The sequence below is a fragment of the Polyodon spathula genome, chromosome 27, assembly GCF_017654505.1.
Source record: "Polyodon spathula isolate WHYD16114869_AA chromosome 27, ASM1765450v1, whole genome shotgun sequence".
NCBI lineage: Eukaryota > Metazoa > Chordata > Actinopteri > Acipenseriformes > Polyodontidae > Polyodon > Polyodon spathula.
Genome location: NC_054560.1, coordinates 195,889 through 220,888, shown reverse-complemented (window position 1 = coordinate 220,888; position 25,000 = coordinate 195,889). Strand labels below are relative to the sequence as shown.

The 25,000-nt window shown below is 42.0% G+C and overlaps 4 protein-coding genes and 2 non-coding genes across 6 annotated transcripts in view; 4 read left to right on the top strand and 2 right to left on the bottom strand.

Annotated features, from left to right (window-relative positions):
• The first annotated feature begins 1,281 nt into the window (after nt 1-1,281).
• On the top strand, nt 1,282-10,914 carry LOC121301452 (PWWP domain-containing DNA repair factor 3A-like). Its single transcript, XM_041230867.1, has 12 exons — nt 1,282-2,173; nt 2,396-2,723; nt 3,046-3,180; nt 3,525-3,595; nt 3,759-3,844; nt 3,947-4,007; nt 6,118-6,193; nt 6,725-6,775; nt 7,356-7,585; nt 8,614-8,826; nt 9,015-9,103; nt 9,561-10,914. The coding sequence occupies exons 1-12, from the start codon at nt 1,679-1,681 to the stop codon at nt 9,637-9,639; spliced, it is 1,914 nt and encodes a 637-aa protein (XP_041086801.1). The 5' UTR covers nt 1,282-1,678; the 3' UTR covers nt 9,640-10,914.
• A 3,942-nt stretch (nt 10,915-14,856) lies between these two features.
• Nucleotides 14,857-14,929, bottom strand: trnaf-gaa. The gene has a single exon. It is a non-coding gene; the product is annotated as a tRNA-Phe (tRNA).
• A 202-nt stretch (nt 14,930-15,131) lies between these two features.
• trnan-guu lies at nt 15,132-15,205 on the top strand. The gene has a single exon. It is a non-coding gene; the product is annotated as a tRNA-Asn (tRNA).
• Nucleotides 15,206-15,407: 202 nt separating this feature from the next.
• On the top strand, nt 15,408-20,367 carry LOC121301151 (NADH-quinone oxidoreductase subunit B 2-like). Its single transcript, XM_041230288.1, is given in 7 exon segments — nt 15,408-15,423; nt 17,088-17,156; nt 17,248-17,366; nt 17,709-17,888; nt 18,271-18,317; nt 18,494-18,582; nt 18,750-20,367. Coding segments are annotated over 7 exon segments (618 nt in total). The 3' UTR covers nt 18,848-20,367.
• LOC121301522 (guanidinoacetate N-methyltransferase-like) lies at nt 20,134-24,724 on the bottom strand. The gene is made up of 6 exons (XM_041230999.1): nt 24,408-24,724; nt 23,561-23,706; nt 23,070-23,127; nt 22,645-22,712; nt 21,306-21,416; nt 20,134-20,625 (listed from the first exon to the last, which is right to left on the bottom strand). Exons 1-6 carry the CDS (start codon nt 24,586-24,588, stop codon nt 20,485-20,487), a joined length of 705 nt encoding a protein of 234 aa, XP_041086933.1. The 5' UTR covers nt 24,589-24,724; the 3' UTR covers nt 20,134-20,484.
• Nucleotides 24,587-25,000, top strand: part of LOC121301150 (adenomatous polyposis coli protein 2-like) — a 12,180-nt gene continuing 11,766 nt past the window's right edge. Inside the window, exon 1 of the mRNA XM_041230287.1 lies at nt 24,587-24,595. Within this exon, the coding sequence (XP_041086221.1) occupies nt 24,587-24,595 (9 nt within the window). The remainder of the gene's footprint in view (nt 24,596-25,000) is intronic.

The window sequence follows — 25,000 nt, the reverse complement described above, 5'->3', positions numbered from 1 at the left end:
TCGTATCGTAAATCAACAACTTAAATGCTCAGTCATCTAAAATGCAAGCACCCATCTGCTACTAAAGAAAACACAGAATGAGGCAAAACAAGCATTGCATCTTTTACTGTGCGCAGCGGTGGGCAATGTGATGTGTCAGAGGGTGTTAAATGCAGTTGAAAGTTTTTTGGTCATTTTTATAATTAAAACCCCTCTGCTGTGTATTCTTATTTCTCACTTCTAGTTTAAATTTTATTTATTTTTTAATTATTTTTTTTTACTTGCAATACATTAGATGCCTTTGTTTCTTCGCTGTTACTGCTGATGTATTTATCTGTGCGTCCCTATGTGTGGTTGCTGCTGGTACGTTTGAAGGACCTGTCACTGTTTTGAGTAAATAGAGTATTTGGGTATTCAAAACTTTTATTCTTGGTATATTCAAATACCTTATTATTTGACATTTCCACCCCTAATAGTGACCAACTGTTTCATTGACAGCCATGGCCGGGGTGCATGCACTTGCATGCTGGTTAGAATGGGGGTGCATGCTGGTTAGAATGGGGGTGCATGCACTTGCATGCTGGTTAGAATGGGGTGTCACTCTTCTGGTGCTTCTGGCTTTGCAGACTTGGATTACGATCGGCAGCATGTTTTAGACATATTTACTAACGAAGATGACAGCGACGAAGAGTTTTGGGGTTTTCCCAGTAAGAACCACAGGACTTGTATGTATGGAAACAGTAAACACTAGAGCTACGCTCCCATCTGTAGAGCATTGGTTCCCAAACCTTTTCAATGTAGGGACAACTATGGTGTTTGGATTTTTCCCACAAACCACTTGCCATGTATTTATAAACACATTCCTATGTGTATATGTAAGTACATGTAGAAAGTAAAGTATTTATATAACATGCCTAATGAGATCCCTGGGGTAGAATCTTCGCTACCACTACCAGTTCATCAAGCAAGTTTGCCATTTGGCACATTGAAAGTTGCTGACGGTAAAGTTCCCAATTCTTTTGTTTAAAAGAAAATGGAACTGTTTTTTTTTCACATTCTGAATGCGTTGTAGATAAATAGCATCTATATTTTGCAGGTTTAAGAGCTTCATTTGACAAAACCTCCTGACAAATAATACACTGGGTTTTGGGTCATCCTTGGATACAGTACATGTAAATACCAGTGTTAAATATTCTGGATTGTATTGATGACCCTGAGGCTTTCTTTTCTAGAAGTTGGCAATTCCTGTTTTAGTTAAATATGTAGCACATGTTTTTTACGTTGTTGAAAATGAAAAGTACAAAACAATGGTTAATGTTTGCTTTTTATTTGCATTCCAGATCAAAAACTGGAAGCCAGCCAACCTGACCATGTAAGAGAGTTGCTGTACAGGAAAGCTCTCCGCCTAGCGCTGAATGTTTTATCCGAAAACGCATCCTGCCCCTCTCCGATCAGCTCTGGGAAGAGAAAACGAGGAAGAACAAAACAACCAACTGCTACCGGCCTCTTAAAACCAAAATGTGACAACAAAACAGAAGACTCTGAAGGCTGGCTACAGCACTGTGAAGCAGTGACACCAGAAAAGAGGGGGAAACCAAAAAAGGTCAAAGGTCCCAATGACTTGACAACAGAACTAAAAACCACAAGTAATTTGAAAGTGGAAAGAGGGATTCCAAGGGGAAGGAGATGTTCCCCAGCAATGCCCCCTGGTGGGAGTGGCACTCTACAGCACTGTGAAGCTGTGACACCAAGAAAGAGGGGCCGGCCGAAGAAGGTCAAGGACCCCAATGACTTGACAACAGAACTAAAAACCACAAGTAGCTTGAAAGAGGAAAGAGGCATTCCAAGGGGCAGGAGTGAGCCAGACACCAAAGATGTTACCCAGACCCCTCCGGAGACACTAAGCCCATGTGCACCAAGAGTAAAAACCATATCGTCAAAGAACAAGAACAGCAAGAGGAACTGTTTGCTTGGCTCTCCCCTGACAGACTCCGGAGGAACAGAGCTGGACTTGACTCGTGGTTTTCACCCTCCCATTCACAATTCCACGCCAGACAGCCTCTTGAGAACAGATTTGGGATGCAGTGCGATTGGAAGCCCTGGGAAGTCTCCGCAGGGAACGCCCAAGAGGAGAGTGGGAAGGCCGCCGTCTAGACACTTACGGAAGCTTTCCTGGGAGTGTTGCGGTCCAAAGGTAGGAGTAAAACCGACCATCTTGTCTTATTTGTAATGGTGACTTGGTATGTACGTGTGGCATTTTCACCTTTTTGAATACAAGGTGATTAGTAGGTAAGCTTAACACATCAATGATAGGGGGTGTTGATGTGGTACTTTCTAATCACCCTGTATGTGGAGTACAAATTTATAATAGAAATGGGTGTTGGAAAGCACCAGGCTGACATTATTTTGTCTACAGCACCTGCAGTTCAAGTGTGAACAAGGACAAGCCTCCAGAATAAGCAGGAGGAGGCAGGAGACGGGTCAGGTGACCAGTGCTGGCTCGAAGGCACAGCGTGGGGCGCTTGAGAAGGACCGTGGCGCTGTGGGCATGGTTCTGGAGCAGCCCCCAGTGGTAAGTCCACGCAGATGGGACAGGAGCTGCCCGGACCTAGCTGTAAACTCCGAGAGAGGAAAGGGTCGGACCCTCAACCCACAAGCACTGCAGAAGGAAGCAGACCTTACAGAGGAGCCGCCACGCCGCACGGTCACGTTTGAGCTGCCGCAGTTCGAACTGGAAGAAAATGGTATGGCAGCAGTGTGGCTGCGAATGCTGAGTCGCACACACGCTTTGCATCTGTGGGAGGCTTAGTGTTTTGTCATCTGTACGCGGAAGTTTTTCAAGTTGGTCACAGGTGAAAGAAATGTTTGCTTTCTGTATAAAACCGCAAGGCAACGAACAAGTAGCTTCAACTTTCATTTTCTTATTTTTTTTTTTATATGTTGGCTGATGCCCAGCTTGAATAAATAGTACTTGACTTCAGTAATTAAGACAGTTTGCATTTCACACTTTACATTTAAACAAATACGCTGTGTGCTAGCCATTGTGCCATTGTGTGGTGTTGGCAGGGAGGGAGTCGCTGTCCTCGGACCTATCCATAGAGATGAGTTTACTGAACGAGTCCACACTGGAGAGCTCCCTGCAGGAGGAGGAGGAGGAGGAGGAGGACGAGCTGGAGTTGCCTAGCTTCATGAAGGACAGGGGTGAGGATCAGAGCCCTAGCACATGGGGGGCTCGCAGAAGGGGTGGATACTGGGAATGGGCAGGCTGGTTTGACCGTCTTATCGGAAATATCTCAGCTTAAGATAAGCGCAGCTTCCTGTTTTTGCATTTTATGATTTCTTCTGTGGTCCGTGATTGTGCAGGTTTACGAAAACATTGCTGCCTTATGGTTAGGGTTAGGGGCAGGGTGGCTTAGTGGTTAGAGCTAAGGGAGGGGGCCTAACATTCAGAAGAGAAAGTGAGTTAGAAGAATACAAAGGCAATGCGTAAATAACAGGATCCATATGAAAAAGAGCCATCTGTAACAGGGTCTGTCTGTCCGCAGAGCCGTGTTCCATAACAGAAGGAATGTGTGTGTGGTGTAAGTTCCAGAAGTACCCCTTCTGGCCAGCGCTGGTGAGTACACATTGGATTTGTGATCATTAAGCAGGTACTGCGCAGGTAGGCACACTTTGTTTAATATTGCTAGTTGGTTTACCAGTACAGCCTTGCATTACTCCACACTGAGTGCATCATGAGTCTGCATCTTATGAGCTTTTGTTTCGCTGTCATTAACAAGGTAAAAAGTGTGAACCACAAGAATAAGAAGGCAAGCATTATCTTCGTGGACTATTTACTGTTGGAAAAGAACAAGTTTCGAAAGGGGTAAGGGTTTAACTGTTTGTGAAAGGGGGTGTGAGCATTTGAAAATGTAGGAACCGCCTTTATTGTTCTGACTCGCATGGTTTATTGTGGTCTTTTTTTCAGTATGAGTGTGTCTTTAAGAACCCTGAAACCCTTTGATTGTGAACAGAGGGAGCAGTATATAGTAAGTGCATTTATTTCCTCTTTCAGTTCTCCTTGTTTATCTGTGGTTGGCTCAGCACTCATACTCTGTCCTCCAAGACAATAGGATCACTACATAAAGCCAGCGTAACAACCCTAGGACTGCTGCATGCTGTTTTGCGTGCTGAATGGAAGCACAATCAGCTCTTGTTTACTGTCTGGTTTGGCTTGGAGAATCGTTTTCCTAATTTTGCATTCCTGCAGTAGTGACCAGTACACCAAACACTGCCATCCTTTCTGGTGGCTCTCAAGGGGCTCTGCGGTCCACCAGTGAGCTAGGACCAACAGTTATTACCAGGATTTAATATAATAGTGTCCAATACGTAAGATAGCAATAATAAAACAAAACAACCACAACAAATGCGCAATCAAAGCATTTTTAATAAGCATAGGTAGTTATAAAACAGAATCTTAGCAGCATTTTGCATCTGCGTCTTGAAACCTGGCGTGGGCTCTTTGCTAACTTTTTTTTAAGGCACACGTGCGCCTAAGTTAGACGCGCACTGAAAAGTTTAGGGGCACACGAATAAAAAATAAAAATTTTCGGAAATGCATTGTTGACTACAAATCTTTTTGTTATCTGTCGGATATTTTCATCTGTGTTACTGGACGACACAGAAGGCTCTCCCTGTGAGCCGTAACAAAAACTGTTGGCTGCTTATATGTTAGTGTTTGTTCTGATTTGTCCTGAGATCCACTAAACATCTTTTAAACGATCCACATATTGGCCACCACTGCATTACAGGATCCTAACTAATGACAAGCAGCTGATCTTAAACGTTTTTCTAAAGAAATCTTCTGACCTGTCAGGATCTGTTCCCGCCTGATCACTTCCTGTGCTCTAGGTTACATGTGGCTACAGTACAGGAAGTGATTGGGTACCAGGAAGTAACAACATATTTGAATCTAAGTTAATACGTTGTGTGTAGGGTGGCTCTAACTTATGAGATGTCGGCTCGAGCAGTGGATTCTCAAACTGTCTTAAATGATTTCTGTTCTATAAAGAGGCACACTGTGCATTCACTTATTCATTCAACAAAGATAGTACTCGAGCACTGCGTGTGCTGTGCAGGCATAACATCTGTACACAGGGTAAGGTGTAACAGTGATTGGTTGATTTCTCATGCATGATCTATAGTCTTTACAGGCAAAGGAGGACCAGTTGAAATGTTGCTTGTGGTGAAATGGGTTTCATATCACGGGTGTCTCTTGCAGAATATACATGTTCTATAATTATACCCCTTCTCCACTTGCACAGCCAGCCTGTGACTGCTCGGTACGGGTACTGGTGGTTCTCCACTGGCTATTTGTCGAGCCAAGCAAGAACCAAACTGTGAAACTCAGGCCTCACAAGACATCTGAATCAGTCTGAAAGCCGAGCCGGGGGGAGGGGTTCCGGATTCTCATCATTATGCTGTCAGTCAGTACACTCTGCAAAGACAAACAACATGGCAGGCAGAGAGTGTGATGGGAGAAAAGTACAGCCTGGGGACTCCAAGGGAGTGCAGGCTCTGGTCTCTTCAGGAAGATATGCAGTTGTGCGTCCGAAATGAGAACGTTTATACCCGAATTTCTGACAATCTGAAGCAAATGAGCATAAACCGTGGGTGCAGAAAGCTGAACTCTCACACTCAAACACAAAATTCTACCTAATTTCACATCCTTGACCTTAATTACATTAATATAAAGAAAATTCTTTACAAGAATGTAGTAAAACAAAATACAGCTGTGCCGTACGTACAGCTACGGCTCTCGTTGGATTCGCACAACTTTCTTTTTTTAAGCACCCAAACAAAAAGCAACTAGAAAAAAAAATAAATACAAGATACAGCTGTCCTGTTGGTCTGTTAGTTTTTGAACACCATTTGTTTGCTCAGCTTTTTGCAAACTCAGTTCATTAATAACAGTAATTAATAGCAACTGTCTTTCATTGCGTGCAACCTCAGTAGCACGGCTCTACAGTGGAAAAACAACCCAGGCTCCCCTTCACCGCACCGCAAGGGGCACGGCACAGTCTCGGTACAGACCTGGCGCTGCTCGCTTGTAACGGGTCACCTGCGTGAATGTCAAAGTTTTTTTCTTTCTGTCTTTAGACAGCGGCTCGAGAAACCTATCACTGTGCCATTGACTGGTGTGTGGCGTTGATTGACGACTACAGCATTCGAAAAGGTGGGCATGTCTTAATTGCAGGCTTCACCTGCCGTGTGCTGTGCCTCTTAATTTAAACTAGTGGGTTTAATCCTGACATTTTCTATTGATCAATTAATCAGCCGATCTATAGTCGACTATTTATTAATCACACCTGTTTGCTAGCGATATTAAAGACAGTTGCAAATAATGTAAAGTGTTATTATAATGCTGTTTACTGCAGATGTTTCAGAATATCTGATGTTTTATATATATATGCACACACACACACACACACACACACACACACACACACACATATTTTTGACATCTTTAAAAATATTTGCGACGAAGATACGATAAACTTGTGTGTAGCTCTCTTGAGTGTAGTTTTGATTTTTAAAGTCAGTAAAATACCAGGTTTAGTCCTATTTTGATATTGAAAGAGTGACTGTGTAGATCCGACACTGCTTCGATCAGTTGACCAGACTCTCTAGATTGAAATTAAGTGTAAAAAAGGATGTTTTGATTCCTGTACCGAATTTGTTTTTGATTGATTTCTTTTTTAAACAGCTTGTGGTTCCTTCTCCGGCTCTCTTGTGGAATACTGTGTGGACGATATCAGTAAGTCCTTTTATTGTTTGGAGGCAGAGGTTGAGTTTTGTTTTCGTTTTTTTGTTCTGATGTATTTGTTTTCTGCTTTTTTAAATTTGGGCGACACAGAGTTTCCATGTGCAGTGTTATAATAGAGTAATACATGAGCTGCTGCTGCTTGGTATCGAATGAGTTCCTGTGCTGTTGGTCACATGGTCTGAGTGCAGCATGGGAAGTGATTTATGTTTTAGGAATCCACAACAACTTTCAATCTACAACATTGTATCTAAAATCCTGCATTTAGCAACCAACTCTTTCATTGTGATGCAGTTAATGCACCTGTATTGTGTAATCCTATTCTGCACATGCATGCTTTCAGTTGTATTGGAAGGCTGTTGTAAATAGTGCGCACAATTTGCTTATTGAACAATACTATTCTCAGTGCATCAATTTGCTGATGTTACCAGCCAGATATCCAATTAGGAAACGGCTTGCTGTTTGCACCCCTAGAGGTGGCTTCAGCTATTAGGTGGGATGGTATCGATCTCACCAGCGGAGAATCCCTCTGCCTTCCCTGTGATGGAGTCCTTTTGCTGCGTGCTTGCTCTAGGCTACCCAGTCAGAAGGGAGTTCCTCCAGGGCCCCTCCAGAATGACGTTCCCCAGTAACCTGCTGATGCTGGAAAAGGACAACCTGGACTGCCAGACTGACAGCCCCCACTGCCGCCGAGCCGCCTTCAAGAAGCTGCTGCCCGACCGCTCTCGCGCGGCCCGGGACAAGGCCAACGAGAAGCTGGTGCAGTACATCGTGAAGACCCGTGGCGTGGAGAAGCACCTGCAGGTGAGCGGGAGCCAGAGCCCATAGAGGATATAGGAGCAGGAGAGAATTTACCAAGCAGGATCCCAGGGACAACATAGCAAAGTAATCTGTGCCATCCACTCAAGTGTTAAAGCTGAAGGAATGCACTTTGAGAGAGCAATATTGTGAATTAAACCATTTTAACTGTATATTACTAGCAAGAATCCGCTCTGTCCTGGCTGGTGTCCGTGTTAAGGGAGCTATGAGCAATATTTTTTTATAAAGCTGCAGCTGCTGCTATTATGCAGAAACCCTTTGAGGAAGTGACTTTGTCTTTGCACGATTTATATAAATACTGCATGCTGGATGTGTTAACGTTGCCTGACTGGTTTCAGGGCTTGTGTTTTTTTTAGGTTTACATTGTAGCACACACTGAGTTCTGCTCTTTATTATTTGGTACATTGTTTTGTATTGATTTTCTGGTTTTGTCCAGTAAAATTTAGTTTCCCTTCTATCTTGTTTTTACTTTTGGCTATATATTGTCTTTGAAAGTGATACACAGTTGTTTTCTGTTAGTTTGAGTTACTTTTTTTGCAGTCTTTTAACTATAGTGTGACCAGCTGAACCAAGCAGTTTAAGCCAGTTCCGTTACAGAGTTTTGTCTGCAGATGACAAAATAACCCTGTGGAAACAAAATCGTTATTAGAAAATGAACTAAACAAAATAATGAAATAGTGAAGGTAAAACACCACTTGGCTCACCCGTGCCTTTGTTTTCTATAGATCAAGCCATTCGGCCATTCTTGCAGCTACATTGCTAACAATCTGTTTTATGGGCTTGTGAGTGTCTCTTGCATCACAAACAGCGAAGCCATGCAAAAGCAAAGCAGGCCTCCTCTACACATGCTTCCCAACCGCTCTCTATCAGCGAGCTCAGTCCGATTTGTATTCATATGTTCCTGGGGGTGCTTTAGTTTTGCTCCAGTTTAAAATGATTCACAGTTCATTTGATCATATTGTGGCTGTGTGAGCTTTACTGACCGGTGCGCTCTGTTTCCTTTCCTCCTGCAGGAGATCATCGCGGGCAGGAAGCCGTCGCACTGGCTGGAGGAGTTCCTGCTTCGCAGTCGCTTCATCAAGTGGGTGGACACCTACCTGGAGGACGACGGCCAGCTGGAGGTGCTGGTGAACTACCTGCAGTCCGTCTGCAAGAGCGTGCAGAACACACAGCTCTCAGTCGAGCTGGACCGCACCCGCTTCATACTGGACGTGCTGCTGCCAGAGGTGGGTCTGGATCTGAGAGACCAGTGCTGTACTCCTTGTTTACTGATCGAACTGAAACACCGCCAGCGATAACCCCTTTCTGACAGCTGTCTAAATAAGGCTTTTTTTTGTTTTGTTTTGTTGCTGTTGTGAGTTGTCTCTCAACCTGCACAGCAGTGTTGTTACTGAGAGCTGTCTCCCTTTCTCAGGCTGTGATCAGAGCTATCGCTGCTGTTGACAAGATCTCGCTGGAGAAGGCCGAGGAGAAGTACATGAAGGGCCCTGTCTTCAGTGAACGGTAAGGAAACAGATCAAACCGAAAACACTTTTCAACAGGGAGCATTTTGTAACATTCACAATCTATCTTGGATTGAAAAACTCTTGAGAGAGGTTTTAAAATGCTTGGGCAACTGAAGGTTCTCAGTACAATTAAAGGGGGACCAGGAATATGTTCATGAAGCTAATAAGGTAATGGATGTTGGTTTTGGGTTGCATACCACCACTTTTTTGTAACAGTCTGGTATTGTCTGTATCAAATTGAGGGCTGTCCTGTAACAACTTGATATGCCATGAGTTCAGGTTCTTTTGTGGGATTTCAGGTTTTGCTTAATGTTACCATTAAAAAGTATTCTAGCTGTATATATTTATTTTTTCTAAATGTGCTGAAAATGTGTATCCGTTGTGAACAGGACACAAGGGTGGGTTAAATAAAACTAAACGTCTCTGTTTTGTCATGCTGCTGTCCTTCGTTTCAGGGAAATAGAAGAATTCAACAGGCAGATTGAGAAGGATGTCAAGATGAAGACCCGATCGCTTGGCGTCCAGCAACACTAGTCAGACCGCAGGGAACGGAGGAGTTTACACAGAGTGCCATTCTCTTACTGACCTCTGTCTGCTTGGGAGACTGAGGACCGAGCACCACCCTTCATGCACAAGGGACCCTGTCCCGACACCTGGGATTATTCTGTCAAAGTATTCATTCCTAATAATGGGAGGGGGTCTCGTTCAAATTGTATTGCTCTTACCAGAATTCTACACACCTGGTTAACTGTAGACTTTTTATTCCACCTTTTTATTCTGTTGGTTTGCGTAAAATTATGAACAGCATTAATGAGCCCTAAACCTTCCCAGAATCCTTCTGAATAATGACATTGTAGTGCAGCCAAGAGTTTAACGCTAAATATACACACAATACAATCGAGTTTGAGAGAGTAGTGTTGAACTAGACACAGCTCAGTATCAGTGCTCTGCAGTTGTTATAGCTGGAACGAGTCCAGGCAAGCCCGCATTTCAGATATTTGTTGTGTACTTCATCCCCCGCGACGGGGAGGCGGTGGTACGTTGATACGCACGTGTCACACTTGACCGGTTTTTTGACATATCTGAAAAGGCGATTATCCTATTGTCATGAAACTTGGTATTCACATTATTTAGCTTAAGGGAAATGTTTGATTCTGGGGATATAGGGCTTATCTAATCATTGTCAACATGATTTAGCATTTCTCTGAAGCATCACTTATCAGAAACGATATAATTCTTCTGTACATACTTTTGTTGTTTGAACTTATTAGGCTGTGCTCATTTGTGGAGTAAATGCAGAACTCCATGGCAGTTCAGGGTGTGTCCTCTGCCTTTGTATTGTTACTGAGCAGGCTTTTTACTAAGACAGAAGTATGTGTGTGTGTGTGTGTGTGTGTGTATATATATATAATGTGTCATGATACATTTTAAAACAGTTTAATAGGAAATGTATTTTGAAATTCAACGTAAAATTTGAAATATGAAAGATATAAAATTTATGAATGCCAAATCAAGTCTACTTTTTATTATTGAAAATGAACAGTGTAGACAGTAAACGACACAGTTTTAAACGTTTAATCATTGAGTGTGGATCTAGAGCCGAGAATATTTTCTGGTCTGTTTTAGTTGTGTGTTGTGTAGTCGGAATGTTAATGTTCAGTGCTGCCCTAGTCGAAGATAGATATCTATCTATCTAGATAGATAGATATAAAATTTATTTACACAGTGGCCCTCAAGTATTCACCCCCCATGGACTTTTCCGCATTTTATTGTGTTACAACATGGAATCAAAATGGATTTAATTAGGAGTTTCTGCCACTGATCAACACAAAAAAAGTCAATAATGTCAAAGTGAAAAATAAAATCTCCAAATTGTTCTAAATTAATTACAAATATAAAATAGAAAATAATTGATTGCATAAGTTTGCTATGACACACCTAAATAAGCTTTGGTGCAACCAACTGTCTTTAGAAATCACGTAATTATTTGAATGGAGTCCACCTGTGTGCAATTAAGGTGTTTCAGGTTTTTCAGGTTAAACACACCTGTCTCCTGGGAGGGCCCACAGTTGGTTAGTACATTTCCTAACAAAAACTACATCATGAAGACGAAGGAACATTCAAAGCAAATCCGGAATAAGGTTCTTCAAAAGCACCAGTCGGGTAGGGTATAAGGAGATTTCCGTGGCATTGAATATCCCCCGAGCACAGTAAAGTCCATTATTAAGAAACGGAGAGAATATGGCACAACTGAATCTGTCTAGAACAGGCCGTCCTCAAAAACTGAGTATCCGGGCGAGAAGGGCAGTAGTCAGTGAGGCCACCAAGAGGCCTATGGCAACTCTAAAGGAGTTACAGTCTTCCATGACTGAGCTGGGAGACACTGTGCATACGGCAACAATAGCCCGGTGCTTCATAAAACTGGCCTTTATGGGAGAGTGGCAAAAAGAAAAACATTGTTGAAAAAAACTCACATCACATCTCAGAGTGGCTTAAAAACAAAAAGGTCAATGTCCTGGAGTGGCCCAGTCAAAGCCTGGACCTCAATCCAATTGAGAATATGTGGAAAGAGTTGAAAACTGCTGTTCACCAAAGGTCCCCATCCAACTTGACGGAGCTTGAACAATTTTGCAAAGAAGAATGGGCAAAAACTGCAGTGTCCAGATGTGCAACGCTGGCAGAGACTTATCCAAATAGACTCATGCCTGTAATTGCTGACAAAGGTGCCTCTACCAAATATTGATTCAAGGGGGTGAATACTCATGCAATCAATTATTTTCTGTTTTCTATTTGTAATTAATTTAGAACAATTTGTAGATTTTTTTTCACTTTGACATTATGGACCTTTTTTGTGTTGATCAGGGGCAAAAACTCCTAATTAAATCAATTTTGATTCCATGTTGTAACACAATAAAATGTGGAAAAGTCCAAGGGGGGTGAATTGAGAGCTGCTGTAGCTTCATTTGTAACTACTGAATATCAAATTGCTGAATAGCGTCTGTAAGCCTTAATGGGAGAAAATAAATACATATGATTGCTGACTGTTAACTACTTTTGTACTGGTGCTGAGTGGTTTATTTTCTTTATTTTTCTTTTCGAATCGATCTTGCGTTCATTTAAACCCAGCAGCGGGATGACTGGTTGAATCAAGCTGTTCAAACTTGCGTTGAAAATTCGAAGTGTAGCTGGCAATCCGGCGGGTTTCTCTGCTTTCATTTCAACACGTTTCGTTTTCCGCACATTGTTCTTGAATACTAAAGAAGCGCTGTGTTCATTTCATTCACCTGTCACCCTCATCCGCAGGGTTACCAGCACTTCACGAGCCTCCGTTGTGATTTTAGAGATGCACGGCTATTTTTATTGAGTGTTTGTGTCGCCCTGTAATGAGAGAGCTCTATCTCTGCTGTGAGCCAAGATTTGAATATGATTAATCAGCTAAGCCCAGGTTCCAAGTGCTGAGCTCCACTGAACTCAAATAAACCGGGCTCCGAATGACCCTGTTGACTGGCAGGGAGTGTTTCAGCAGTGGCTGAGAATGACATCAAATCTCTGCACCTTTTACTTCAGGGAGTAATGGTGCTTCGTACTTTTATTAAGATTTTATTATAAATATTTCCGTGTTTTTTAAAACAAGACACCCCCCTATCTGTTTTAAAGGGTTTGTTCAAGTAAAAAAAATGTAAATATGCAAGTATATATGGGTTTGGGCTTCTGGGTTGTTTTTTTTCTTCATTTATTATTTTTGTAATAAATGTAATTGCAAACATTATGATGTGAGATTGTTTGTTTTAAAGAAATAGCCCTGTTTTATTGTTAGAATGTTTGTTGTCCTTACTCTGACACAAAACAGATAACAGTACCCCACTTTGAGACTCCATCGCTCCACACTGGTGGTGGAAGTGAGGGTACAATGCGAAGGATATTTTTAATGGTAATTTGAAATGTCAAAAATCAACATGTGATCCATGATCTTTTACTTGCTTGTGGGTGCAGATTGGATTGCACACTAGGTTGTGATCGGGACATCGGGAAACGGGATGCAAAAATTAAAGTACATCCATGAAGAGGATGCATCAGTTTGCAGTTTGGTAAAACATGTTTATGAGTGGAAACACTGTAGTGTGCAAATTCATAATGTATTAGAATATCTCAAAATTGTTTTTAATATTCTTTATATACTTGCCTGCGTGAGAATTTCAGTTTTCGGTCAGTAATCGGTGATATAGAAACAATAGGCACTCGTGTGAAAATGCAAGATTTGCTTTGTGCTTTAATTATGCAGCATGCATTTCACCATGTGTGTCTATGTCTTCTCTTAATGAATTGCATGTGTTGTGCAGTCTATGAGGCACCAATTAAATTAGACAGAATAGAAGTCCCATACATAGTAATACAATAGTCAACACTTGAAACATTTAGCAATTTATTAGGTTTAATTTAAGATCTGATTAGAAGTTTGTCGAAAAAAAAAACCGAACCTGTTTTAATCAATCTAATTAAATGCACTGCATAGATAGTAGGAACCATAAGAATACGATCTGTGTCCTAATTAGTGTATTTGAGAATGTACATGCAGTAGACTTTACATACATATATATATATTAGCAATTCAGGGAGAATAACCGCAGCACAATCTCATTCTCAGCTTGTATTACTTAAGGGGTCAGCACAGCACAGCCCACAGCAATCTGCACCTTTATGCCCCAAAACCCACCAAAAACATGCAACATGTATACAGAACAAGACACGCTATTGCTACAACTTGATCACGCTCATAACACAAAGTCCAAATCGCCTCTCTCTCTCTCTTTATATATACACCTTCAAAATACCGTTTTTCTGTAATAGTTCTATAGTTTTTTTTCACGTCCATATGTATTGAAAAGATTACCCTATAACCAAAAGCCTCTTCATGTAGCTCTCCCCCCGGTGGATATTGAGTCAATGGAATACAAGTGATGGCTTTTTTAGGCTAAATCAATATTTGTATTTCAATGGTTTCTTAATTATATATGGAGGATATTCCCTGCCAAGATTTGATTCCCATTACATGAGAGTAGATGTTAAAGCTTCATGCTGATTTGAACTCGGCTCTCGCCAAGATAAGCACCAACTAAGCCGTAGCTTTACAGTAAACTAATGTGATCCATCTGCATCTCCATCCATTTGCGCTTCTTTCCATCTGTTGATTTAGATATCCGTCTGCCTGGTGTTGATGGCTGAGGTGTAATGCTGGCTCCAGGGATCAGCTTATTTTGCATCCCCAGTGTATCAGCATACCACCTGTATCTATGGGTGGAACAATCTCTGCCAGCCAGTAGAGATACTGTTGATACCGCCCGCTGGCTGTAATTGACAGTAGTAGTTTTGACACAGTGAGATGTAAAAAGAAAAAGCAAAGCCGAAAAGGAAATGTCGTAGCCGAAATGTAAATGAACAGAGTGAAAAGAAAAAAGTAAAACAAGTGGCAAAAATGAAATAAATAAATTCATTTATTTATACATTTATTTATTTCTGTATTTATTTATTAATTCTTAATTTTGGCATGGAATATCCTCCTTAAATTATATGCAACAATAACGGTTTGTGTTGTATTAAATTAATAAGTAAGACGTTAATCACACCGTTTCAATTGAACACCAAATGCCATGGATATGGCCAGTTGATAAGTATTTGTTTGTTTGTTTTCTAAAATAAAGAAAGGAGTACGGTATTAAAGATAGTCTCATAAAATGCATATTGAGGCAAAACTGCCGAAACCCGGGATCGAACCAGGGACCTTTAGATCTTCAGTCTAACGCTCTCCCAACTGAGCTATTTCGGCACGACGATAGGTTAAGAACATGAACATTTATTACGATCAAATTATATATTCAAAATATAAAACAATACAGTATTGCCACTTGTAACTATTTTGTTTACTGTACATTAAAAAACAGAATGCTTCAACATATTATGCCAACCAGTTCTGAATAATAAGGGCTATCTAGCATCTACTTGTTTCTAAGACTACGATACTCCCGTGAGTCTCTGTGGCGCAATCGGTTAGCGCGTTCGGCTGTTAACCGAAAGGTTGGTGGTTCAAGCCCACCCAGGGACGGAGTAACTTTTTTTTTTTCCTTCTGTGAATACTACATATTTTTGTCTTATTGTTGTTTGGATATTGGGATATTAAGTTTATTTTTTTTATTGTGAGACGGTTAAGGTTATTGGTATCTTTTCAGATCCGACTTTAGGGACAAAATGGAGGCCTGGGTTGTATGTGACGCACTTTCAGAAAGCTTTTCCATTCCCTTACCAAGATGGCGGCGCCGGTGGGTAAGTTATGAGTGGAATGCTAATCTATTTGTTTTCAAATGTCAGTGGATAAGACATACAGCTCCCAGCTCCCATTTCATAAAACTATATAATGTTGTCTCTGACCTTGCACAGTACATGAACGCGGTCTGGTTTGAACATGGGAATATTAGTGAAGCCTAGGGTTCGGGTAAACATCGCAGTGCTAATATAATGTGTGTGCGTTTTTTGTCAGGTGTCTTAGATAATATCTAAGCATGAAAAAATACCATGCATGGCTTATGAAACATAGCACGGTACATTGAAACAGTGCCTCGGTAAACACAGATGTACTTAAACAACAGGGGTGACGTAACAACACAACTTCTGACTTAGTTTCGATAGGATTGTAGCTAACCCTGCTACACAGTGGTATGCATAGTGATGTCTATCTATAGGAGACAAATCAAATGACAGTTTAGAAAAAAAAAAGTATGTTAACATTATCTAAGTACGAGTGTGGTCCAGTGGTTCTGTTTTATGAAGTCACACATTCTGTGCCATTTTTATTTCAAGACAGGGTCATTTAATATTTATTTTTTTCTTCATGCTTGTGAATGTGGTGAAGGATAACTAGCTGGTGAGATTCAGGCATCACGAGAACTTCCCGTCACATCTCTAAAAGCGAGAGCACTGCAGTTCTGTAAGTCAGTTTAGTTGCATTTTTTTTCTTCTATTTCCTCATAAGTGTTACTTGAGTTTAAGGGTGCAGTCGAATAAAAACCCTAAACCTGGGGCATTGATACACGGATTGTGCTCTTGCATCCGTCACCCTGGTCAACCCTGCTTTATCAAAAGCAGTGTGAGATCGCATAGCCAACCCTCAAGACACTGGGTCCGGAACTGGGTAGGTTCTGACCCGGGCAGAGCATGCCAGTGTGAAAGGGGCTTAACATGAGGGAAAGTGTATCCCTAGGTGTTAATTACGTAGCTCTGGAAGTGTTGTATGCAACGTGCTTCTTGTTAGTAGAGGCTGTTGGTTGAGATCAGTGACGTCCCAGGAAGATAACCAGTCTTATTTCACACAGAGATAAAAGACTTATGAATTTGCTCTCTGTGCAACCTAGGACCAAAGTAATTCTCCAGGAAATCCTAAATCGCTCACGTCTTTTTCATTTCAGTTGCCTGCTTGGCTAGGTTTGGTGCCTTGTCTCTAAGGTAAGAAAAATGAAAACCTGAATTTAAAGCTTGGAGGGGGAGCGTACTTTGCAAGTAAATTCTATTAGAAAAAACAGTTTATGTATTTCCCTTTTTTTCCTGCTCATTTCCAGTATATTTGACCATGCACTTTCATGGCTGGTTTCACAGACCCTGATCATCACTAAGCAGCCCAAGACTAGTGCTAATCGGGGTCTGTGAAACCATCAAGTCGTGTTTCCAGTTCATGAAATGGATGGAACTAGTCTTAAACAATACATAATAAACAAAAGGGAGTTAGATCTCTCATGGTTTGTTGGAGTAAACTACCGTGTTCCTTTGAATTTAAGACACACTTTTTTTCTTCTCAGAAATAGCCTGTGTCTTAAATTCAAGTACAGTATAGTGATGGTGTTCAACACCAATGTGTGGTTAAACATTGTGAAGTTGTTGGAGATGAGCAACTCCTTGTGTGTGTGTTGTTTAATTGGGTGTTTTTGTACTCGCAGGCCCAGCTCGGCACTCGCAGTCCAGACTCGGACCCTCCATCAGAGCTCAGCCACTGACACTGGCAACAGGTAAAGAAAACAAGAAAGCAAAACAAGTTTCTGATGAAACGGCACATATCCAGTAACTGAATGTTAATGAGTGCATGTGCTGTCCTCCCAGCCTGGTTCCTTGCCAGACAGAAGAGCACAGCCGTGGCTGTTAAGAATCCGTCCCTGCCGAGCAGCAAAGGAGAGTGGGTGATCACCAAGATCGATGACCTCGTCAACTGGGCCCGCAGGGTAAGACAGACTCCTCCTTAATGATTTACCACTTAATGACCACAGAGACGCTACTATCACCCCTGTGATAAGAGGGATCTGTGCTGGGCAGATTCTGCAGGGGCCTGATTGCTTAAATTCCAGACATCTGGTTGTTTAATCAGTTTATCGAAGACCCGTCCACACCACCTTAATAATTCAAAATGCATTGACACCACGATTGCCATTCACTGCACTCGCGAGCACGCTTTCAGCATGTGATGGTGGTGCATTGAGGAACGTGCCATTGTCTAATCCTGGAACAGTGCTCAAAGGATCAAGGGTAAGCAGAGCAAAGTACCAGGCCTGTGTGTGTCTCTGTAGAGCTCGCTGTGGCCCATGACCTTCGGGCTGGCGTGCTGCGCGATGGAGATGATGCACATGGCCGCTCCGCGCTATGACATGGACTGCTTTGGTGTGGTGTTCCGAGCCAGCCCCCGCCAGTCTGACGTCATGATCGTCGCCGGGACCCTTACCAACAAGATGGCCCCCGCCCTGAGGAAGGTACGTCACTGAAGGATTCCAGATACGTTTCCTAATGTAGAAACAGAGTCCAGGAAAGGCACCTTGACTAAGAGGCTACCCACCTAAACCATGTAATTTTGTATGGAGAAAGATATTATGCTAAAACTAGATCGCATTCCTTGTGCCAAACACAGAGTGAAAGATCTGGCCGGCAGCATGCAATGTATTGCACGTGGCGCATGAGAAAGCAATGGGTCTTACAGTGGACTGGTTAGTTCTAGCTGAATCATGCTTGTTTAATGTTTTATGTCAGGTATAAACGCTATTTTGGTTGAATTAGGTTTTGTATTTAACTTCTCTTCAGTGCTCTCTGGTCTTTGAAAAGAATCAGTGTTATTGTGGTGGTCTTGGTTTTCTGTAGGTGTATGACTAGATACCAGAGTCACGCTATGTGATCTCCATGGGAAGGTAAAAGACTTTATTTATTTATTGTTACTTTTTAGTATAATCGGAATTGTAATTACTGCATCGGAATTGTAACCAATTGCAATTGAACAGAATATCCTTGTAATTGTAATTTCAGTGAGCAATGCTGCTGTAATTGTAATTGATCCAGGTTTTGTTATTTGTTCTGCTGCCCTTAGCTGTGCCAATGGTGGTGGGTACTACCATTACTCCTACTCTGTGGTGCGAGGCTGTGACCGCATCGTGCCAGTGGACATCTACGTTCCAGGTAAGAGTGACTGGGGTCTCTGTGCTGGGTTCGTCTGGGCATTCTACAGGATGGGCCAAGAATGCATTAGGCGCACTCCTTGTAACGAAGGCCATGTCAAAACAGTCCGCAAGTGTTAATGCCCTGTGGACAAGTTGTCCAGCCACTGACTCTGTCTGTCTGTCTAGGCTGCCCCCCAACAGCGGAGGCTCTTCTGTATGGCACCCTTCAGCTCCAAAAGAAGATCAAGCGCGAGAAGAGGATGAGGCTCTGGTACCGAAAGTGAGGGGAAAGCCGGGACCTGGGTTCAACTTTTTATGAACGACTTCGCCACAGGGAGGCGCTGTGTACATTATCTATACTGTCAGTACAACTGTGTTTATTACTGGACATTGTGCCAGTCCTGTTGAGTATTACATTGAATATGTTATTCTGATACTGCATTTTCATTTATTATAGACTATGCACTATACCAGGTTTTTTTTGTTAATACCTTTGTGACCAGAGCGCTAAAGAAATTATGTGACTACACAAAGTTCCAAGAAGTGGAAGACTTACACAACATCTGTACAGCCTCTCATGAAGCAATATCTTGACACACACAGCAGCTGCTGTATCTGTTGTTTATTTGATATAGATAGCCAGGGTAGCCGTTCAAGGCCATAATCGTTAAACATGCTGGCAAGCGTGTCTGAAAAAGATCTACACAAAGTGCAACTTTCATTGTGCGAAAGCTTATCAAGACTTTAGTTGAGGAGTGCAGGGAAGGTAATTATTTGTTACACCTCCCTGCATGATCTCATTAAGTGGTTGTTTTCTCTCGAATGTACATCTGTCACAGGTACGATTTTAAACGGATCTTGAGGATAGGTATTCAGATTTTCATCTTAGAATTTCACTGGTTTTTGATGAGCTGGTAAGGAACGATAAAGACTTGGTCTGGAGGCATCCTATCAACTCCACTTCAGAACAAAAACAAATATAGACTTCTAGAAAGTGAGAAAGAAAAGATTTGCACCAGAAATGTTTTTTGTTTTATTATTATTATTATTATTTATTATTATTATTATTATTATTATTATTATTATTATTATTATTTCTTGAAAGTTTCCAAACTGTTTAAGAAAAGTCACAACGGGGAATTGTTCTGGAAACCCAGAACAGAGTTTGTGGTGTCTTCTAGTGCATCTCCTTTTCCCTAACAATTGGGATCCATCAATTTTTTTAAGAGTGGATTTAATTTATTTCAAAAGAAGAATGGCAGGAAATGAATTCACAAGTCTAATGCCTGAGAGTTTGTCCTGAGCTACTCTTTGGTTGGTTTCACAGCCTTGGTTAGCACTAACATCAGACTACCGAAAGTTAGCAGTAGACCCAGTTTGATAAACCATCTGTTAATGTCCAACAGTTGGAACTAAGCAACACTAATAAGCCCTGTGCAGTTTTGTACAGATTAATGATGGATTAGTTACAGTGGTTGTAAAACACAGCACAGGTGTTGGAAAGAGAAGATTCCAGAGGTAAAGGGGGTTCGAAAGGGTTGGAATTATTGGTTCACCAGTCACACAGTGATTACTAGGTTACTGTTTAATCAAGCTAGCACTGCATGGGATAACCACACAAATAGGAACATGATCTCTCATTTCTATAAATTGTTTTCTGTGACTGTACAGTTGCTACTTGGTTTCATATATAGATACAGGGTGCTGGAGAAGATGCAAATGCAAGATGTGGAACTGGATTACTATACAAGATCTGCTGCTGTAGCCATCAAGACCTTTTGAGAGGGTTCCAATGGACCGTCTAGCTCTTATTTTGCAGCTTGTTTATATATGCAACCCCCCCACAAACAAGCACACGTTCTTATTGGCTTGGTGCCACAGGGCAGATTTGGCTTTGTTTTGCTGGGCAGGTGAAGAGGGTTTATTGTTTGAGGATGGTGGGGGTGATCATCTTGTGGAAGGAGTAGTATTTGCACTCGGAGGGAGGGGAGATGTCCATCAGGCTGGTGCTTATGCTCTCCTTCTTGAAGCCGGCCTCCAGCAGCCGAGGCAGCTGCGTCTCCTGAAAGCGGGAGAGGGGTTGAGGCTGGGTTAGCAGGCTTCGTGGAGTAGGGATGTGTGTTTTAAATACATCTCGTGAACTCATCCAGTTGTGATAGTACTTCCATTAAAGGAAAAACGACCCCCATTGTAAATATTTAATTTGTATTCCTACTTAATATTTAATTTGTATTTATAGATCCTTGTCATTTTTTATACACACTTCCCTGTTGTGATGAAGCTTGGTAAGGACATTCCTTAGTAATGAGAGTATTAGAATCTGGGGGGATATGGAGGCTATCCCTCACTCCATGTCAGTGTCCCACTTTTACATGCACATACTGGGGTGGTGACTAATGATTTTCTGCTTTAAATATAAACTAGTTCTAAAAATTTAAAACAATAAGAAAATCTGCAAGCCTAAACATATCTATTCAATTGATCCAAATGCTGGTGGATCTAAATACAGACACCATTTAAAAAACTCTGACAACATCACTTGTATTTTTAGTTTAATGACAGGTTTGGTTCTTATTAAATATTTAACCACTGCCAGTATTCGAATCAACAACTGTTTAGATCAACTGTATAGTTTTTCTCTGCATGTTGCTCTGTTGACTCTCACTATGATACACAGTGTGGCAAAGACCTGGTTCCCTGTGTTCTGTACTGACCAGGCAGCACATGTTTCCCAGAGCTCACCTGGAACATGGTGTCAATGTTGTCGTATTTGGTCTTAAGCAGCTCTCCCCAGGAGGTGAGGTTACAGTAGGTGAGGACACCGCCAGGCTTCAGCAGCCTGTGAGCGTGGCCCTGGAGAGGACAGACACACAAGCAGGCCAGTTAATCGCCGTAAGTCTGTATGTGCAAGTGTTTTATATGCTTGTATGAGTCACAGGGTATGTTTGCAGAAAGCAGCTTGTCTGTTGACACAAGTTGGTTAAAAAGGGATGCAAATGACCTTGACAAGCAAAATTGCACAAGTGGGTGACATTGGATATCGATACACGTGGACAGAACAAGAATGTGGCACAAGCAGGTGCTTTTCTGGAAGTATAAGCTGTTGTAGTTCAACAGTAACTTCATAGCAAATACACATTTTGTAGGCTAAATTGCCATATCATAAATGCCTTTTCGTATACGCCTTCACGTGGTGGAAGAACAAAACCCCCACAAATGCAGATTGTTATAATAAAGCATTAACTGAAAACATTAGTACAGTTTGTGAGCACACGTTCCCGTCATTGGGCATGTTAGGCAAACACCCTTTTCCTTTTAATGCAGAATGCTTTTAGTTGTCATGCTGGCTTCATGTTTTCAGCAGGGTCCTTTACTGCCATTCAGGAAAATAAAGGCGAAAGGACTGGAAACAGTGTCCTGTTTGAAGTCCGAGTCATCAGGTGATTAGCAGTTAGAGTAGACAGACAAAGTCAGGGAATCTGGGGGAGTGCTGATACAAGCAAGAGACTGCAGTCAGGCAGGGAGGAAGGACTTGCAGCAAAGGCAGTTAGATAAATAAACTCAGGTGTGGAAAGAAAGGGGGGTGGAGAAACGCATGACATTTCCTGACCTAAGCAATTCCATTAGATTGCAGCAGGCTCAGAATGAAGATGCAGCAGTAGACATTCAATAATTAAAATATCACCTTTTTTTTACATAGCCTATCCTATATAGCCTTTTGTATACATTGATTATTTGGGGCTGTGATTTTCGTTATTGCTTTTGAGTGCCTTCATTTTTCTTTTAGATTTGTTATTTGGTTGCAACATACCTAAACAAAGACTGCAATACAATTACGCACTGTAAAGTTATAGTTGTTATCATGGTACGCACGACGTTGGACGTGTACAAACTGATAAACCACCTCAATTTAAAAACTTACACGTCTGCTTAGAACACTGCTCATGGCCCCGAGAGGCTGTGTTTGTTTAAAGCTGGCTGGCTTCTCACTATGCTGCATGCAGCTGACTCTGTCTTACCACATCACCATTGCTCGCGTTACATTTTATTTCGCTAGTATTTGCACAAGGAGGTGACTCACCTTGATGAAGTTGAACTGGTGTGTGTGCCAGGTGTCTTCAGACAGAGGGTAGGTATCATAAAGAATACCTGAAGAAAAGAAAAAGATAGACTTGAAGAACAGGCACACTAGGGTTTTACACATTTTTTTACGATTGTTAAAAAAAAAAAAAAAAAAAAGAAAACACTGGGGACTTATTTCCAAAGCATTCTTTCTACAGTCTAGAATTAAACTCCACACTGCAGTTAGAGGTTCAGTCCATGGTGATGCCCTATTGATAGATTTATGGCAGGTGAGTCTATCTCTTTCCCTGAATCAGGGTGCCCTTGAGCAACTGTATAAATGGGTAATTACATCTAAAAAATAATGTGATATAATTGTAACAATTGTAAGGGCTGAATAAGGACATCTGCTAAGAAATTAATAATAGGAAGTTGCCAACTTACCATCAAAGTGACCATCAGGCAGTGTTGACACCACATCTTCCCACATGAGAGGGACGATCTCGCAACAAAACACGTTTGCCAGGAAGTTAGGAGTGTACGGATTTCACTCTCTTCTCACCCCCCCCCCCCCCCCCCCCCCCCCCCCCCTCCCCGCTTACAACTTTGTTTTAAGCATGCCCTTAACTATTAAAGAGCCCCTTCAAATTTGTATTGCTTGTTTACATCCCCATTGCTATTTTAAGGTGTTTGCAACCAATAAGGAGAGATCATATTCCTCTAAAGCTGCTTACCTGACTGACAGTTGCTTTGCGCTTGTCTATGGAATCCTAAGTGCTGGCAAATCATGTGACAATGCTACCTCTCACCTCCGCCAAACCGCTTCTCATAGAATGATTGCACCAAGACATGAGTGAAATGAAATTTGGAGCTCCTGTCTCTTGAAGTGGTGCGGTTTGAATTCACAAAAGCCAGCAATGAATTCTTCGCCTCACCTTGTGTGGCTGTTTCTTGGCCCACTCCTGCAGCCTCTGAAACACTCCGTCGTTGCACTCGATGATCCAGTGCTCCTCGATGGGGAACGACTCCACCTTAGTGGCAGCGATAGCCATTCCGAACCCGATCTCCAGTACGCGCCCCCCTGCAGCACACGACAAGCAAAGCGTGAACCGCACGGGACAGTCCAGCGAGAGCTCTCAGTGCAGGGTAGGAAAAAAAAAAGTAGGTGCACGGGAAAATGTTTCAAAAGTATGATCCTCTGTATACTGTGAAAGCTGCATGGTCCTGTTGGAAGTTTCAGATTCAAAAGGCCTGGTAAGGAGGTGACACGCCACACTTGCAAGGCAGGAGTGCCAAGGGTCAACACACTGCAGTGTAAAAATAACCAGGCTCAGGAATACAGCCGGGCAGGACCGAGAGGTCACACTGCACAGCTGCCATGCAGGAGCTGCTGTCACTAACTCATAGGCATACCAGTTCAGATCAAATTAAATACTGAGAAATTAAGAGCATTAAGAGAAATTAATGTGAAAACATTCGTCCAAAAACGTGTTACACCATCTGGAATACTAGCATCTACTACCAGCTAGCTTGCTAAAGTTTAGTATAGAATTGCAATAAAATTCAGAAAGCTATATTTCGAATGAAGCCGTGTTGAACTGTACTTGTAAGAATAGGCATATAATAAATCGACTACTTCATTAAAACACGTACGTTTGCCGTACAGTCCAAAGGTTGTACAGACATTTTTTTTTTTTTTTTGCATTTAATACAGTGAAAACTTTGCATTGCTAAAGCAATCGGAAACCTGTCCCGCTAATTGTATCGAAAGACAACCCTTACCTTTGGACGCCGCTACCGTGGCAAGCGAGTGCATGTAGGGGGTCTCCCATCGCTCCATGACCGGCTTCCCCAGGATCTCTAGGTGGGTGTCAGCCTGGTTGTACTGGGCATTCGCGTCGGTCCACACCGGCTTGCAGTTCTCGCCCGTGGCGAAGATGGGCTGCGCGGCTTCGGTACTCATGGCTAAGGTTAGGTAGAGAAAAAAAAAAATACAAAATCGGTTAAATCTTAAACTTCAGGGTGCCGGGGTGATTGAAAAGGGGGCAGTGCAGACTATCCCAAGAGTTTTAAGTAACAGAAAGTGCTGCGCTTGCAAGCTGACTGGAACGAGTCGCTCGCAGCTGATTGAATGGAACACGTGGTACAGGGGGCGTTGCCTCTTTGTGTGTAAACAGTTAGCAAATATCCTTCCCCTGTTCCAGCGCACACAGTGTATAGAGTATAGCGCATAGAGTGTATAGAGAAAAACAAAAACGTTAACACCATCGTGTAAGCATTATAACATATTTTACAACTGCGTGTTCCTAACGTGTCTCAAATGCATTTTAAGAAGAAACGGTTTGAACAACCCCGTGTGTTTAAGGGATTAAAAA